The 17,527-nt window shown below is 44.8% G+C and overlaps 1 protein-coding gene across 7 annotated transcripts in view; it reads left to right on the forward strand.

Moving 5' to 3' along the window:
• TSPAN4 (tetraspanin 4) overlaps window positions 1-17,527 on the forward strand; it is a 397,360-nt gene that overhangs the window by 205,120 nt on the left and 174,713 nt on the right. For 6 of the 7 annotated variants that reach the window (XM_042884548.1, XM_042884552.1, XM_042884549.1 and 3 more), the window contains one exon: window positions 9,684-9,763. In XM_042884548.1, the coding sequence (XP_042740482.1) occupies window positions 9,701-9,763 (63 nt within the window). In that variant the 5' untranslated portion in view covers window positions 9,684-9,700. Of the gene's footprint in view, window positions 1-9,415; window positions 9,764-17,527 lie in introns of those variants that run through there. The other variant, XM_042884546.1, reaches the window with a different exon arrangement.

Below are 17,527 nucleotides of genomic sequence, written 5' to 3' on the forward strand. Positions count from 1 at the left end.
GATCGAGTCCCACTGCCCTGCTAAAGCAGTTCCTTACAGCAGGTTGCACTGGTAGGTGTCCAGGTGGGTCTTGAATATCTCCATAGGAGACTCCACAACCTCTCTGGGCAACCTGTTCCAGTTCTCCATCACCCTTACAGAAGTTCATCTGCGTGTTTGTGTGAAACTTCAAATGTTTAAGTTACTCCTTGTTCTATTGCTGCATACCACTGAGGAGAGCCTGTCCTCATCCATTTGCCTCCTCCCTCCCTTTAGATATTTATAAACATTTAATCATATTTCCCCCTCAGCCTTCTTTTCCCCAAGCTGAACAAACCCAGGTTACTCAGCCTGTCTTCATATGGGAGGTGCTCCAGGCCCTAAGATTTCCTGTAGCAACTCAATGAAGGCAGAATAAAGCACAGCTCTCATTGGACTTGAAAATGAGCTTAAATCATGGCAAAGTTGTTGAAGTCCATTCCTTTGATCTGCTTTCAAATTGAGAGGAAACAGTCCTAGGGATAACAACACAATCTGCATCCACTTTTATGGTACTTGAAGAGTAGAGAAGCAGGAATCCAGAACTGAAGAGTTTGTCAGAGAAATTAAACACACTATTGTCAGAGTCCATATGTGGATGAATAAAGAATAAAACACACCAGAATTAAACTAGTAAAGCCTTGTAGTGGCTTCTGAACCCAGCCTTCTCTGTTATGTACTAAATATTTTCTCCTGTGTCTGTCTGTAGTTGTGTGTCTTTACCTGCAGTGCTTTCTGGAATTTGGGAGCCCTAGGTGAGATGACTGCTGTTACACTCTGCTCATCACTTCTGATGATGAGAGGTGCTGGTCTTCAAACTTGTTACCTTCCACTAAAGGAGACAGCCTCCCTTCTCTTGATTACTCTCCAGCAACTTCTCATTGACCGCAGGTCAGATGTGCCACATTTCAGATTTAAGGGAGCACCTAGAAGTGCAGTACATTTTCATAGGTGATGAGTTTAAAAAAATAAAAAAGAGATGGAAACAGGCTTTGTCCTGAAAAGTGCCAAGTGTGGTGATGGGAGGAAGACAGAGAAAAAAAAAGTGTTTTTTTCTGTCTATGTGAAGAACTAGGAACACACAGATTTCAAGCTATACAATATAATCACAGGTAGAGTCTGGCTTAATTTCTGCAACAGCTGCCACATGTATAAGGCTTCTGGTTTACTGGCATTGTCTTGTTCTAATTCCCAGTGTAAGATGCGATTCCCCTTCCCTCACCGCTGAGTGGCTCTGGCCCCTGTGGCTCCCTTCCCAGCCAGCTTTCCCTGCTATTTGCACGTCACCACTTCTCAGGGGGTTAGGATTATGGCATACTAGAGTCTCAACATTTTGCTAACTTGGATGTAAAATAGCACACGGGTTCCACGCACTGATTTAACAGGTAAGGCCAGGCAGTTTTGACATAATCTCTTTGACAAGGCTGGTAAATCCCACCTGGTGTTTGGCAGAAGTAGGTGAAAGCTTGCAAGTTGTTATTTACCTGATGGGAAAGCAGCCACCAGGGAGTGCAGCCAGCTTGAGTTCCAAGCAGTTATCTTGAGAACGGCTGGGACTTGAGGAGGAAGAGAGGATGCTTTTGAAATGAGGTGTGTTTATGAGATTCAACAAGCTGCAGAGACTGGACTGTCCCAAGGGCTGGGGAAATGGGAACCTCTGGTGTAATTCCCCTGATCTGCACAATGTGTTATGTGGATTTTGTGATTTTAAATTTAGGATTAAAAAGACCAAAGACCTTTTAAGAATGGATTTCATTCTGCTGATTGTTGTTGTCCACAGATGTGGAGCCAGGCAGTGTGTGGCAGACCCTTCATCAAGTAATTAACTCGAGTTGTCAAGCTGCAATCAGCGAACTGCTCTCACACTAAAATAATAATGATAAATTCCTCTCGTCTGAGGCTGTCAGCTTCCAGCTGCACGAGACATGAGTTTGCAGTGGGGAAAAATCAGATTTGCACCACCGTCTCATCAAAGCCAACTTTGACTTGGTTCCCTTCTTTGCAGAGTTTGTGATTGCAGGAGCAGTGAAGGCCAGGCACAGACCTGCCATTGCTCAGCATGGGGCTAACAGCTGTCGTCACACTGGTTCCCGACAGGGAGCAGCCATCATTCTTTGTGGAAACGTTCCCAATCACTTCTCAGCTGGCTTCGTAGTGATCTGATGCAGAAATCATTTTCTTTAAACGTAAATCTACCTTCATAAAAATCCTCGCAAATATAACACAGCAAACAGACTGCTTAGAGGTCAGACCACAGAAGAGATTGACCTTGCATTTTTAGCAGGTTAATGTATGCTAGGGCTTAGATTCAGCAGGATTAAATTTTGCAAGGTCCTGTGCCAGATGTTTCCTACAGGGCAGGAATATCTGAGATCCTGATGAAAACTGATACCTTGGCTTTAAATCCAGAATCTCGGTCTGAGCAGAACAGGTGAGGACTTTGAAGCTTAACCAGATACTTTGTAGGAACCTTTTCAGTGAGAGCACTTGAATTCAAACATTTAATATCTTTCATTCCTTATCTTTAAAGGACTTGCCTATATCCTTAGTTCTATTCAAGCAAAGCACTGTCATTAAATTTAAATACCACCATGTGCTGTAACAAATAGAGATGAGTTTAGTGTTGTTTTGGCTTGACTTTACTCAATTAGAGTCTCCTTGTTATCCTTGGTGAATGAATTTAGGTACATTTACAAAAAAGGTATCACAACTCTGTTGCCATAAAGTACAGGTGCCTTTTCTCTCTCTGTTAGCTGTGCCGTTCCATAGGGAAATGGCTTACTTACAGATTTTGACAGTGAAATATAAAGAGCCAGATTGTGGTGGTGTGAACAAGTAAATACAGATATATGGTTTCCAGCGCGGATGATTCTCTTTCTTTTAAGAGAGCATTTTTATTCAATGTGTTATCACTATTATGCTCACTAATATATCTTCTAGGAGTAAACCCTTGGCTGTGGTTTTAAATTGTTTACCTGTGTGTGTTATCTGTTTAAAAAAATATACTTGAGGGTATGTCTGAAGTTATGTCTGACTTGAGGAGTGTTATGAATGCTGAGAATGGCAAAGCAGAAAGGCAAAGCTTGTGCTCCTGCCCATAATTTTTTTTTCTGATAGCAGAAGCTCCTCTCTTTTTGCTTGAATGGGTGCGGAGATGTCAACGATAAGAGATCCACTGCTGTTTGCTGTTAGCATGTGGGATGATAAAAGCCCCACAATTCTTTACAACATCAAGGAAAAGGGATAATGGTCGATAATACATAGATATGCATTTTCTGGTTGCATTTTCTTTGTGCATTTCCATTCCATTTTAATATTAAACACTTCATCATCATATCATAGAGTCATAGAATCATAGAATGGCCTGGGTTGAAAAGGGCTGTAATGATTATCTAGTTTCTAGACCTCTGCTATGTGCAGGGTTGCCAACCACCAGACCAGGCTGCCCAGAGCCACATCAGTGTGACCTTGAATGTTGATGGGGCATCCACAGCCTCCTTGAGCAACCTGTTCCAGTGTGTCACCACCCTTTATGTGAAAAACTTCCTCCTAATATCTAACCTAAACCTCACCTGTCTCAGTTCAAAACCATTCCCCCTTGTCCTATCACTATTCACCCTCATAAACAGTCATACCCTCTTGTTTATACGTTCCTTTCAAATATTGGAAGGCCATATATTGTTTTTGCTTATTATTCCTCTTCAAATACTCCTAATTTGCTGCAGTCTCTTTAATGTTTCAGTTTTAATTTTAAGCTCTCTGGCACAGCTTACATTGTAAGAAATGCCTTCTGAGTTGGTGTGACAGTACTTATGTGTTGTAAAATATAATGTCCTTTTGCTAATTTTTAGAAGTTATTGGTTTTTTTTTCAAGATGAAAAGGAAAGCTATTCCTCCCTTGGGGACCTTATTTTCAGCCCTTTTCAGAATCAGAAGTTTATTTATCTTTAAGGTAGGATTTTGGAAGGAGCCTAAGGGACTTAGAAGGAAGCAGAGGTCTTTTGAATCTGAGGAGCAAGATGGCAGCAAGACCCAGCAGTGCCAGCAGCAGATATGATATTTCTAGCTGCCCTTAGGTCTCAGTGTACTTAGTCAAATCTTCTGACTGCTGCTGGTAGGGGAGCTCCCTGCTCCATTTCCAGCCAGCTGAACAAACTTCTCCTGTTTTGGTGAAGGCCCCTCCCCTGCCAGCTTTGCTGGTAGATCTGAGAAGTGTCAGCCTCAAAGACGTGCTCAAGGAGCAGTTCTTTTTATTACAGCAGCTATATGCAGAGTTCAGCTCCATCTGCAGCCTTTTAGACATTTCTCAGGCTTATGTGCAGTCCTGCTCACAAAAGCGTTAAGTGCATGCTGACAACGTAGGTACGTGTATATCTCAATACAGTGAAAATTGTGGTTGAGCACCTTGTGGAATTGGGCTCTCTGTGACGTGATTCTCAAACATGCTGAGCACTTGGAGCCCTGTGAGATAAGTGAACGTTGCTGGGCCTTCATTGCCTTGGGAAGGCAGCTGAAATTAGAGCAACTTATCTTTGTGTTTGCATCCCTAGCCCTGCTTTAAGGGTGCAAGGCGAGAACACAATCCATTTTGAATACTCGGGGAAAAATCCATGTAGATGTTAAAAAGCAAACACTTGGTAAGGAGCATTGATGAATCTTTGATTTTTTTTTTTAAAGTCAGTGTTTTGTTTGCTTCTGCTTTAGAATACCTTCTTTTCGAAGCTATCGGAGCTGTGTGTAGTTGAAAGATTTTTGTGCCTGATTGATTGCTTTATACTTGACAGAAAGATCCTGAGTGCCACGCATGTGTTTGAAGCGGTGTTTCTTTGAACGTCAGCTGATCTCTCAGGTTAGAGAATGTAACCTGATTTTAAGAAAACTAGCACATAAATTGCATTTGTGCTGCTAAGACCTGCTGATACCGCAAAGTTAGGTCCTGACAAAGGTTTTCTTCGGGCCACAACTCATCTGGTACAGAGTGTCAGGCATATTCTTTATTTCTGTTCCTGCGTTCTCTATTACTGAGGGCATTGGCAGAAGCTCCTGCTTCTTGAGTTCAGCGGCTGGAACTGCTTGTCTTTCATCTGGAGCAGTGATCCTCCCTATCCAGGACTTAGAAGTAAGCAGAATTTGCTGGGGCAACAGAGAATCTCCTTACTTAAAAGCTCTATGATTGAAAAAGGGAAATCATTAGCAAAGAATAGGGTTTCAAAAGCAGAGAAAGCACAAATGGGAAAGGAGTTCTGTGCTACACAGGGTATAGGGGCCCAATCCCAAGTAAATTCTTTACAGACAGTTTTTGTTATTGATGTTAATTTGGGCTTGACAACGGCTCACCTGCATGCACGGACACTCTCATTACTGTTTGGATGTGCAGATGCTCAAATATGAGTGAAGAATGCCTTTAGTGTGAGCCGTGCATGTGGCAATACCAGCACGTCTGAATGCACAGCAGAGGTGATGAAAGTTATTATGCAGATGAGAGCATGTAAAAGGCAGCGAAGTTTCTGCACAAGTGACTTGTGCACAGGTTTAAATAAAGAACATTGCAAATCATACCCCAAATATTTTCTCTGTATCTGATTATGTTATTTCCATAGCAACTAATTGTGCCATAAACCAAAGATCATGACTTCAGGTGGCATGTGAGCAGAAGGAGATGAGCTATTAAGTATGGAAGATCCTTTTTAATTCATGCAAATTTCCTTATTTCTAAACAAAAAAAGAAAGAAGTTTCTGCACAAGTGACTTGTGCACAGGTTTGTAGGGGGGAGGAACACAAAACCCAAACTACCCTAAGTCTGCTATGTAAGTGAAATTGCTTCTGAAGGAAGTCTTTGTCAAAGTTCTGTTGGAGGCATTAGTAAATGTTTAAAGAAGTTGCAAGTGCAGCTGTGAATACCTAAAGTTCTTTAGGTTGTGTTAGCTGAGGAAGTCTGACTTTCTCCTTCACAAAATCCCAGGTTTGCTGAGGTGGGCAGGCCCTCTGGGTTGCTCTGGCCCAGAGCCGGCTGCCCAAGCCTACATCCAGGTGGCTTTTGGAGATCTCCAAGGAGGAGATCTCAATCCTCTCTGGGAAATCTGTGCCGGCACTTGGCACCCAGAAGTGCTGCCTGATGGTCAGAGGGAACCTCCTGTGTGTCGGTTTGTATCAACTGCCTCTTGTCTTAGCACTGGGTTACCTGGTTAGACAACTGGGTTAGTTGTCTTAGCACTGGGTACCACTGAGCAGAGCTTCCTCTGTCTTCTTCACACTCTCCCTTCAGATATTGAGGAATGTAGGTGAGATTCCCTCTCAGCTCTACATTCGTGCAAAACGGACCTAGGAAAGCAAACAAATGAAGGGCTCCATCAGGAGTGTGTTATTCTCTTCACCAACACTGCCAGCCTGGCCCTGAATTTTGGTTCACCCTCAAGTCGGAGGAGGAACTGTTCCCATTAGTCTTTGGAAGATGTATGTTTTTTATTAAGCCTCTTTTGCTGAATTGAGCCTAACCAAGCAGTAGCTGCTGGGGTGTTAAGAGCGTGTTGGGCAGGAGCCAAAAAAGAGAAGGGATTTTTCTCTGGGCATGTTGCTGAAGGGGACAGGCAGCTGCAAATGGTTTCGATTAGTGCTTTTCCATGGTGATCTCTGTATGTACAAGAAAGCAAGAATTAACCATTTGGAGTGAATTACTAAAGTGGTCGCCCTTCTGATTGTGATGCTGTGACCCCAATGCTTTCCCCCTTTCACAGAAATGTTTAATCTTAGCTGTTTTGTTGACTGAAACTATTGGGAGTGAATATAACCTCTCGTGCATGCTTTTGCAGCCCCTCCTTATTGCAGAGCAGTGCTGGCTGCCATACCCTGCATTAACACGGTATATTTTAGTAGTCATTTCTAGCAGAATTTATTTTATTTTATGACTCTTCTTTACAGCTTTTATGGGATGCTCAGGAACAGGCTGCTGAGTGGGCTGTCTCATTGCAGGGCTGGAACAGGTACAGAGTTTTGAAGACAGTGACAGGAAGCATTAGGGAAAGCAAGTGCAACCATTAAGGACTAATGAAGACTAAATTAATGAGGAGGTGATCCAGTAGCTGCATTAGTGCAACCTGAAGGGGACAGAGTTTGCATGTGTGACAGTGAGATGATGCGACAGAAAGGGAAAGCAGCATTCAGCCTGATCCAAAGTGGTATGAAAATAGGTGGTGGTTTGGGGTCCAGAAACACTGTGTACCACTGGGAAAGAGGAGGGGAAGCTTTTTAGGTGTAACAGGGAAAGAAGTAGAGCTGTTACAGCACACATGGTAGCGTGCCACCAAAATCAATGCACATTAAGCTGTGCTGGTGAGGCTGCGCAGCGCTTTGCTTCTTGTTGAAGCGTGTTGAGGAATCGATATGGATTGGCCCCAGGATGGGAATACACAGATGCAACCAGTGAAGGGGTAAGTGAATGGAAAACAGAGGTGAACAGAAGTCACGAGGCCCAGGCTGGGATTTTAGGCTCAAACTACCAAAAGGTTATGTGCCTGCAAGGGCTTAACCTTCAATGCCAGCACGTTCCTGCCCCTTTTAACTGCTGATATTAGAGTGAGCAAGAATAACAGCAACAACTCAAGGGCTGAATTCTGCACTGAAGTGTCCTTAAAAAGTTGTCAATTCAGTGCACTGTGCTCAGTGTTGTAGGTGGAAGGAGGCAGGGGGAAAGGTGCCCATTATGGCCATGCAGGAGCCCTGCTTACTGTGGGCGTTTTTCTGCATCCGTCTGAAGAACCCCACTTCATTTAGAAGCAATGTTTGGAAACTTTTTGTTTCACCCCACATCCTGGCCTTATGTTAAGGATTGATTTACTTGGGAATTGCTGTTTTCCTACCATAATGTCAAGCTGAGTGATTTTTACCTTTTCTCTTACCCAGATAGCTTTAAAAGCAATCTGCGCATGAATTTTTAGTTACCAAGTGGACAGTAAATATGCCAAATTGGAGATTGTTGTGGTGGGCACCCTTGTTAAATATTGATTATGTGACCTGACTTTGTTTCGACATAATCTGCATAGAGTTGTGTCCAGTATTCACCATCTAATGGACAAATTTGTGTGTATGCTGATAGGGAACAAAGAAAAAACGTTGAATTATTTTTGATGTTGCATTGCCAGACCAGTCCAGGACTGCACAGAGAGGAAGGCAGACTGCCACTGGAAGCACAAGGAGTGCATGGGAACTTGGGCTGAGAGCAGCTGCTTGCTCAGGGCAGGCTTTGTGCCCCAGGGAGGCTCCTAGCTGGGAACACCTTCTGCTTGCGGGACAGGGAGGCAGGAAGAGAGGAAATCTCTCCATCGTGGCGCTGAAATCACTGTGCTGGGGGGTAGGGAAATGAAAGGCAGTCACGTTAGGAGTCAGCCAGAGTTGCTGGAACAGATGGCCCAGGAGGCATCAGCCCGAGCTCTGCGCTCAGTCCCGAAGCTCGCACGAAGCTCACGCCGTGCCTTTAGAGCTCGTGGAGGAAATGAAAGGAAATAATTAGGCTCCGGCTTTGCCGTTTGTAAATTAACAGAATTAGAGGGTGGCTTGCAAGGGCGAAGAGCTCGGGCTACGTGCAAACCCAGCTCATTTCACTTCTGCTAATTTGTTCTTAATTAATCGCTTGTCTTTGCCGATTTGTGCTGAGGCCGGCACGATGCTTCGACGCAAGAGCTCCGTTCCTACCGCGATTACTTCTCTGCCCTTTAAAGCCGCGGCAGCGCCGGACCCCCAGCCCGGCCGGGCCCGCACGGGGCCTCGGGTGGGACCGGAGCCGCCCGGGCAGGGCGAGGCGGGGCCGCGGCCGGAGCTCCGCGCCCAGCAGCGGGAGGAGCGGCGATTGCGGGGCGGAGCTCCGGGCTCCGCGCTCCGCACTGCCTCGCTCCGCGCTTAGGGGCTCCGGGGGCCGCGGAGGCAGCGCGGGGCCGCGGGAGCTGCCGGCCGGTCTCTGGGATAACCGCCGGCCCTGTGCGCTGCCTGCTCCGCGTGCGGCATGTGGAGCTGGGGGGTTGTTTGGCATTTGCGATCCGAGCGACATCACGCTTCCTTTTTTTAAAATCCCTTTCTTTGGGTACAGTATATCTCTCTGTCTTTTCTTCTTTGGTAGCGGGGGGGGGCCGGGGGGACCCGCTGTGACGCCGGAGGGAATGGTTACTTGTGCAGAAGTCTTTTTCACGCGGAAACACGCCGCTCCCTAACTCCTGGCTAAGCAGCCTCCAGTTCACCAACTTTGCTGCCATAAAGCCCGTGCAACTCCTTGACAGGATGGCAGACAAAAGAACAGCTGGTGCAAAGCAGTAGGGGATTGCTGGCAAGGAGGAGGAAAGGAAACCGCAAAGCTTTTACCCGCGCCCCCGACACCTGACGGTTGTCAGAGCAGCAGCTGCGACGGGACGAGCCGGAGCCACCATGCGCAGGTCCAGCACCGATGAGTCCACCTACCACCGGAGCCCATCCCTGGACAGCAAGGATTACAGTTTCCCAAATGGCGCTTTCCGTCGTTACAGCAGCATGTATGGCGGCCAGTTTGGGGCAGCCAGCAACTCTTTTTTTGGATTCCACACCAACCCGGGCCCTAAGGCCACCAAGGCTAAGTACACGTCCCCCAAGGGAAACAAGTACGTTGTCTTTTACCTGGATCTCTCATTTATTTTTCTCCTAGAACTGAAGAGGTGCAGCATGGCTCACAACTGCCTGCAGTGTATCAAGTACCTAATGTTTGTCTTCAACCTTCTCTTCTGGGTGAGTACACGTTTAAAACTGCAAGACGGTTGTATTTCTGTCTACTTACGAAGATAGAAAGTAAACTTGTTGTTGCTTTTATGCTCAGAAGTTTGAACTTGAAAGTTGAGCAAGATGGTGGCTAGGGTAGCCTTTCTTTGGCTTCCTTAATTGGTGTGGGCAACCTACTGAGGGCATTTTCTTCACCGTTTCATTTCATGCTCTTCAGCATTTTTGCACAAAGCTTTTGTTCTTGGATGTACTTGCCCCAAAAGTACATGCCCCATGCATGGTCTCAGAGAAGTCACTGAGGCCATTCCTGAGTGTAGAGTTGAGCGCTTGCTGACGTCCACCACTGTAGTAGGGATGGCACACTTGGTTCATCTCAGTGCTATTGCCTATATCTGAAATCTCCAGGCGTCTGCTCTCTGTCCTATCCAGCAATGGGTCCTAGCGTTGCCACGTGGGCTCTGAGAAGTGGAGAAAAACCTCACTTCTTCTGGGGCTGCAGCTCTGTGACAGGAGCTCTTCAACTCAGCGTGAGGTGCGCGTGTGTCAGCAGGGCACCGCGATGGAACATACAAGCGTGCAGCGTTACATCACTGTTGTGATAAATGAGGTGGCTGTCAGTAGCAGGGTGGTCGGGCACTTCACTGCCACAAACAGGAGGACGGGCTGCAGAAGGAGACTGCAGGATCTTGGTGAGGGGTGCAGCTATAAATGCTGTTTGCCATGTAAGAATAGGGTGTAGAGTCATTGTTCAGAGAGGGGAGAGAGTTCTAGCACAGAAAACTGCCCATCCAGATTTGGGAGTCTGCTGCGAGGTCCCTGGGAGGTGCCTTAGAACATCTCACCCCTCCACAGAGGTTCATTAACATGCTAAGGGAAATGGGGGTGTTGCAGAGTGACAGCCCTCTGTCCTGGTACTTCGGGAGGACTTGGGGTGTTTGCAGATGGATGTCACCACTGTTGTGGCTGTTGATGCTCTGTGCTCTCAGAAATTATCAGAGGGTTGTGGAGGGCTGTGTGAGATTGAAGAAGCTGTTCTCTAGCGTGCGCTGCTGTACAGCTACTTAAAAGCAGGCATGCTGCAGTGCTGGTGCATCAGGAAACACAAAGCGTGGGCAACTTCTGCTGGCCCAAGTCATGCCTAGGAGCTCAGCGTGATAAAGTAACACAAGTCTGCTGAATTGGCACAGTAGTAACTACCCAGAGTTGTGCGGTACGAGGAGGTTGCTCTCTTTAATCCTCTGTATGCTGGTAAGGAGGCATGTTCATGAGGCTGTTGTCTGTCTTTCTGGTTGCTTCCAGTTTCTAAAAATCATCCAATACTTATTCTACCTTACTCCAGAGCCTTTTGAAAAAGGCCAAAAAGCCCACCTAGTCCACCTAGTTTTCATGCTGTTTTAAGCCTTGTCCCCAGTCAGGATTATAACTGTCAGCTAGCTGAAGTGTGTGCTGGAGAAATGCACTCGGCTGGTGGTGTGAATAGCTCTTTCTAGGACTGTGCGTGGCACAGCCACAAAGGATGTTCACTGCATTCTGATTTCTTTTACAATATTCATCTTCCACTGAGGCATGTGTGTGTGATGTGAAAAGGTGCTGCTGTGAGTAATGTGTGCGTATTTACAGAAGGAAGATCACGCATGGTAGTGTATCTCTGGCATGCTGTTCAGTAGGGGAGCCTTAATCTTTTAAGAGAGAAAGAAAGATTTTTCCTTCCCCTGAAACTATCAAAGCTATTCTCAAATGCCTGAAGGGAGAGAAAAGACAGAAGTCCCAAAAAGAGAGGATGACCACGTGTGAACTGGCTTCTCCCTGTACCAAAGTGTACAAGCAGGGAAACGAGTGGGTGGTGTCAAATACTGCAGCACCATCAGTGGTTTGCTTCCCTCTCACATGCTACCTGCACAGCAGGAGTGATTGATGATGATCACGTCCAAATGAGGTTTGCACAGCGTGTAGTTATAATAGATGCAGCTTTTTACCTTCTCACACTGGAGAAAGCAACTGAGAAGAGATTATTTTTAAAAGTATTAGTTTAAACTGACTTGTCTTTTGTAAAAGAAGAGAAGAAGTCTATTTTTAATGATCAAAAGTCTTGGAATGATTACAGGTTGATGAAGCTGTTGTTGTTTTTCAAGTTGATGTCAGTTATCTGTCAGCTTTTACTTTCTATGCAATTAAGGGAGAAGCAGCTCTGCCAGAACACGGGATTGCTCTTTGCTTACATGCTTACCAAAGAAGTTTTGCTGTTTTATCCTGCTTCCCCCTTTACCCTTCTCTAGGTAGCTGGGTAGTAACAATCAATGGAAAGGAAGAGGATAAATTACTTCTTTCATGCTCCAAATAAAAGCTTTGGTTATTTCCATGTATGAAGCACAGCCATTGCATTAAATGAATTAAATGCCTTTTACAGATTGCTCCTGATTTTTATTCTGTTCTGGCAAAATGCTTTGATTTTCTTCACAAAGCATACTTCTGTTTTCTTTCTCCTGTTCCCATTCATTAACTCCAGTCCATTTTGTGCATCTTCATAGCCTGTTTCACACAGAGGGTGGTGACATACTGGAACAGGTTGCCCAAGGAGGTTGTGGATGCCCCATCCTGGAGGCATTCAAGGCCAGGCTGGATGTGGCTCTGGGCAGCCTGGTCTGGTGGTTGGCGACCCTGCACATAGCAGAGGGGTTGGAACTAAATGATCATTGTGGTCCTTTTCAACCCAGGCCATTCTATGATTTCCAGCATTACCAACTATCTTTCCTGCAGTGGGGCAGAAGAATAGACCTCAGTCCTGTGCAACTCCAGCAGGACTGACTCTGTGTTTCTGAGGTGATCCTACATTATAAATCTTGTGATTCTACATGAAACAAAATCCCAGAGCCCTTGATTTTTAAATGTTCCTGGCGAGCTTTATTGGATTAGATGCTGCGCTCACGTTGTAAAACTTTTACAGGCTGTCATATAACTGTGAAAATAGAGCAAATTTCTCCTCCCCTTTCTGGCTGTTGAAGGCAACACAGAGCTCTTTCATGAATGTCAGAGGCTGAGGTGCCTTCTCAGTGTTAGTGCTGAATGTGTCCAAGAATAGCTCTCTTCTCTGCAAAGAATCCTGCAGAAATTATGGGCAGCGCATTTGTGGCTGCTGTGGGCTATGAAGGCACTGGGACGTGGACAAGACATTATTAGCCAGCAGCACTGCCACTATGATGAGAATTGCCATTCAGAGGCTGTTTCCTGGAGTCCTGCCAGAGGCAGAGCTGCCATCCTTGTATCACTGCTCTGCTTTGCAAGCTCTGAGGATGACTCTTGTCACCTGATACAGTAGAGTTGCTCGATTCATTCATTGCTATAAACTTCCATTTTTTTTGTGGAATTGCTAAAACCACTGGGACTAAAGGCAGCATCAGATGATCTCAAAGCAGAATGCTTTTATTTCATAAAGAAATGTTCGTATTTCACTGTGAAGAACATCTTTTTTCCTCACGTTCTATCCTCCAAACAACCAGAGATTCTTTATGACAGTCAGTAAAGTGAATTGTACTTTTATTTTGCTTATAATCCAGAGTTCTGCTTGCCTTTTCTTTTTAGAAAAGAATATTTTTGGTAGAAAGAGTTAAGTTATATCCTAAGGGCTGTGAGAGTGTTATAGAAAGAAAGATGTCATCTCCTCAATCCCTGTTGGTTTATGCCAGCATTCCTACTTTCTTTGACTTGTAACTCCCAAACTGCCAAGACTCAGAAAGGCAATGCTACACTGATTGATGTTTCCAGTGGTGTTTGCTCTCCTTAGAAATCCTGTGCTAGAGAAGACCGGCTAAATTGGTAGCAATTTGTCCATCAAAGAATTGAATGCCTATATCTGACTCTTCAGATAATATTCTAGGCTAATAGAGAAATTCAGTAAAGCACAAGATTTTTCAAAGCTCTGTTGTAAAAAGATTGGCCTATACAGAGGAGACAGCAATAAAATGACAAGAGGCAAAGAAGTTTGAAATGTATCATTCCTCATTTCTATGTCTCGTGTCTCCTTTCCATTGTTAAAATGTAGTAGAGTTGTATGCACTACAGGGGACTCCAAGTCTTCAAAATGGTGAGCAAAGAGATCCTCCTGTTCCAGCAGGTAACGTCTCCAGGAGGCAAGGAAACACGCTCCTGTGGCTTGAAGACCTCTAGGGTCTGCAGACCACTGAGCACAGAGCAGCTGAAGCTTATTGTTTTGAAGTGCTCATTGTTTGCTGCTTTGTTTTACCATTCAATCCCCAGAAAATTCTCAACTGATCCAGTCGTGGGATACTGCAGATCCAGTGTGGTTGGAAACATAGCGAATGAAGTGATAGAAGGCACGTGGGAATGGTATGGACTAGTATTTGTGTAGGAAACAAATCCCAAGAGCCTATTTAATCTGGCTCCAGTGATGAGTTGCAGGGCTCTTGCTCTGGCTTTGCAGCTGTTTGATGGTTTGTGAATCATGGTTTAGAAGGTTGTGTACCAATGTGTGCTGCTGGCCTGGTGCACTAGCACTGTTGCCAGCAGCCTAGCTTTATTACTTGGATGCCACGGGAAAGAAGAAGGAGAAATGAAAGTGAGAAGTCCCTCATTAATGGCATTGTTTTCCATCCTTGTACTTCAAGTGTTCATGGGTATCTCATGTAGGAGCTGTGTGTATGCTGATGATATCTGGAGGGCTGCACGCAGCAGAACAGCATGCAGGGCAGCATGTACTCCCAGCAGCAGGAGGAGGAAACTTGGTCTGAAGATACCCCATGGAGCACTGGTTGATCCTTGAGCACCCCTGGCCAGGTGTGGCTGGTGGTTTGAGGCAGAGGGGCGTTTTGGCATTTGTGTATCTTGTGATAGTCTGTGACAAATAAAAATGTAATTGAACAGCAGCACAGGCTTTACTCCTATGCATTGAATATGTGGGAGGTTTACCCCAGAATGCCATTTTCTCTACCTACCTCCCAGCAGCTGATTCTCCTTTGCTATTTACCTCCTCCAGGAACTGCTCAGTCTCTGAATGACATCTTATCTCTGCCTCTGACTTTGTGAAGGCTCTCCAAGGATGTATTTTAAGGAGCATTGCTTTTAAAGATAGGAAACTCATTTGATATGGGAATTACAGACGTCAAGAAATGGCAGTGCCGTGAGAAGCAGAACTGTTGAGAACCGATGCAAGTGAGAGAGAGATGATTGTATTACCTGGTGTCTGATTTATATGAACAGCAATTAGAGCTTTTTCCATAGCAGTGCTATTCATACTGTCTCTTTTCTGGGTAGATTTTGATGTCTAATAGGGGTTGGGGATCATGCTGGAGCTTTATCTCTCAGTGAAGGCACTGCTGAGACATTCACTGCCTAAATGCATATCTTCTCATAAACTTTGGGAAGTCAGTGACTTTGAAAGGCTGTGTATCTGTCAAATCAGGCTGGCAATGACAAATGGACTTGCTAGTTATTTGTGAGATGCACAGCCAACAGTTCAATTTCATAATCTTCTTTCCCCTAGGGAAACCAGGTTAGGAAGGCTCTTAACAGAGTAGGAAAAAAAAAAAGCCTTAAAGTTGGCTGTATATTAGATACCACCTTCAAACTGCCCACTATGGGCCAGCTTCTGCTTCCAGCTTCTGCTTCTGTTGCTCATGAGTAAGGGTAGCTTCAGCTTTGCTGACATACTGGTGTGTTTTTTGGCCACAAGTATTGGTACGGACTAAGCTCCTAGCTCTGTAAGATTTGCAGTCCAGTCTATCCACTGTATCTAATTCAGCCTTAGTACAAAGCCGTGGAAACCCAGCAGTGGATAAAGCCCCAGGATATGACATGTTATAGTTGTGCAGAAACTGGCCTTTTAAAGCAATGAGTGAAAGGGCTGCGAATGTTATTCCCTCCTCTGGACAGTGACTAATGTTAAATCTGTTCCAGCCAATACTATGAGCTATACAGAGCAAAGCAAAAGGCAGATGAGATCATTACCATCGTTCTCAATTTCCAGACACTGCTGTTTCAAACACAGTTAATCATGATTTAATGAATTAATTAATGTATTAACTATGTATTAATACTGCTATGCAATTTATATACTTAGAATCCAACTTTTGCTTAAGATAGCTAATCCACAAAAGTCATTGTATGAATAATATAAAATATGTTTAAGATATGTACAGACACTTCTCTGGACTGTTAATAGTATGAAGAGAGCACCGCTAGGTCAGAATGAAATGAGGAGTTGGATGGAATGAAATCTGCATACTCATGAAGATTGGAGTCAGTAAATTGTGTTTCTTAGTACTGTCCTGTAATTGTTTCTCCAGGAAATGTTTAACCGTCACAGGATGCAACAGAAGCAAATGAAATTGAAATTGCAGTCTGTAATTAGACTGTCATACTCTAACGCATCTTAAATCTGTCTTCAATAGAAAAACTAACACCCTCCAGAAAACCCTCCCAACCTGCTTCAAGCGTGAATGCATGCAGAGGCTTATAATTTAGCACGATATAACTGAGACTTGCTCTAGGGATGCCATATATTTTAAACGGTAATTTAAGCGAGGCAGAAGGTTGATATTAGGACAGAATGACCTGGTCTTGTAAGTTTTCATACAGAGCCTTTCAAGAAGTTCAGGATTTTTTTCTGCTTGCTTTTCCAGGCTGCTGCTATAGCCCTCTTTGTTCTTTCCTTAGCCGTGGTACCTTTGTTTCTTCTCAGTTGCTCTCAGAATAGTGCAGCAGCAGCCACTATTGTGTCACCTTATTGTTGGAGTCCCTGTGAGCTGTACACATCAGGGTGGCTTGAGTCCAGACCGGCAAAATCCTGGTGACTAAAGCTCCCCATTTCCCTCCAGCTGTATTTTGTACATTTCTTTTCGAACATTAAGCGCTGATTCTGGTAAATGCTACATGAGGACCATGAGAAAACAAAGCAGTGATTCACTAATACTGATTGTGTTTATTGCACACGTGCAGCGTGCGTGCTGCTCATTTCATGTTCTTCCTCTTCCAGCACCTTGTGCTTTTATAGGATTTAGTTTGGAAAGAAGCAATGCTCTGCTGTAGGGTCAGGAAAACCAAGCTGCCACCTCTCTCACATGCAGATGGCAGTTTTTTGCTTTTTTTTTTTTGTATGAAGTTTACTTTCTTTTCCCTCCATGGCTTTTCTTTGCTGCAGTTGCCAACTTCAGTGATCAAACAGCTGGCGCGAGGTGCAATACTCAGAATTAAGGAACTTAAGTCTCTTATTTAAAACAGGCTTAGCACTTAGGGGCAAAAATCTCATTGCCTTAATGAATGGCTGCATGGCAGGCCTACAGTGGGATTACAAAGCTGTCGCATGAACTGCAGTTCCACCTGCAAAGCTGTGCTTGTGCCAAGAAAGCTCGTTGTGTTCAGAGGACTTCTGTAGGCTGCAATGGCAAAACATGCTTCTGCTAGTATTATTTCCTCTCCTGCTGGAGGTGTAACCTGCTGGCAATTTCCTCCTACCCTCCAAGGCTTAAGAAAAGCAACTCCACACCGAGGTCAGACAGCACCAGATCCAAAGAGGCAGAATGGAGTCAGGCAAAGCAAAGGAGAATGGTTTGTTTCCTCGCTTTCCCTTTAAAGGATGATAACTCCTCCTTCACTAGGGAGGAGGAAAAGGTAGAGATTCCTTGTCAGGCTCCTGAACTGCTGGAGAACATGAGGTGGATGTTTAATCATTCTGGAAAGTAAAATTATATTGGAAAGATTTCCAGGCAGAGTGCTACCCAAAAACAACTTGCTTTTTTGGCTGATATCAGCTGAAGTGCC

Source organism: Lagopus leucura, unplaced genomic scaffold (genome assembly GCF_019238085.1).
Source record: "Lagopus leucura isolate 7727_CA_CO unplaced genomic scaffold, USGS_WTPT01 Super-Scaffold_100044, whole genome shotgun sequence".
NCBI lineage: Eukaryota > Metazoa > Chordata > Aves > Galliformes > Phasianidae > Lagopus > Lagopus leucura.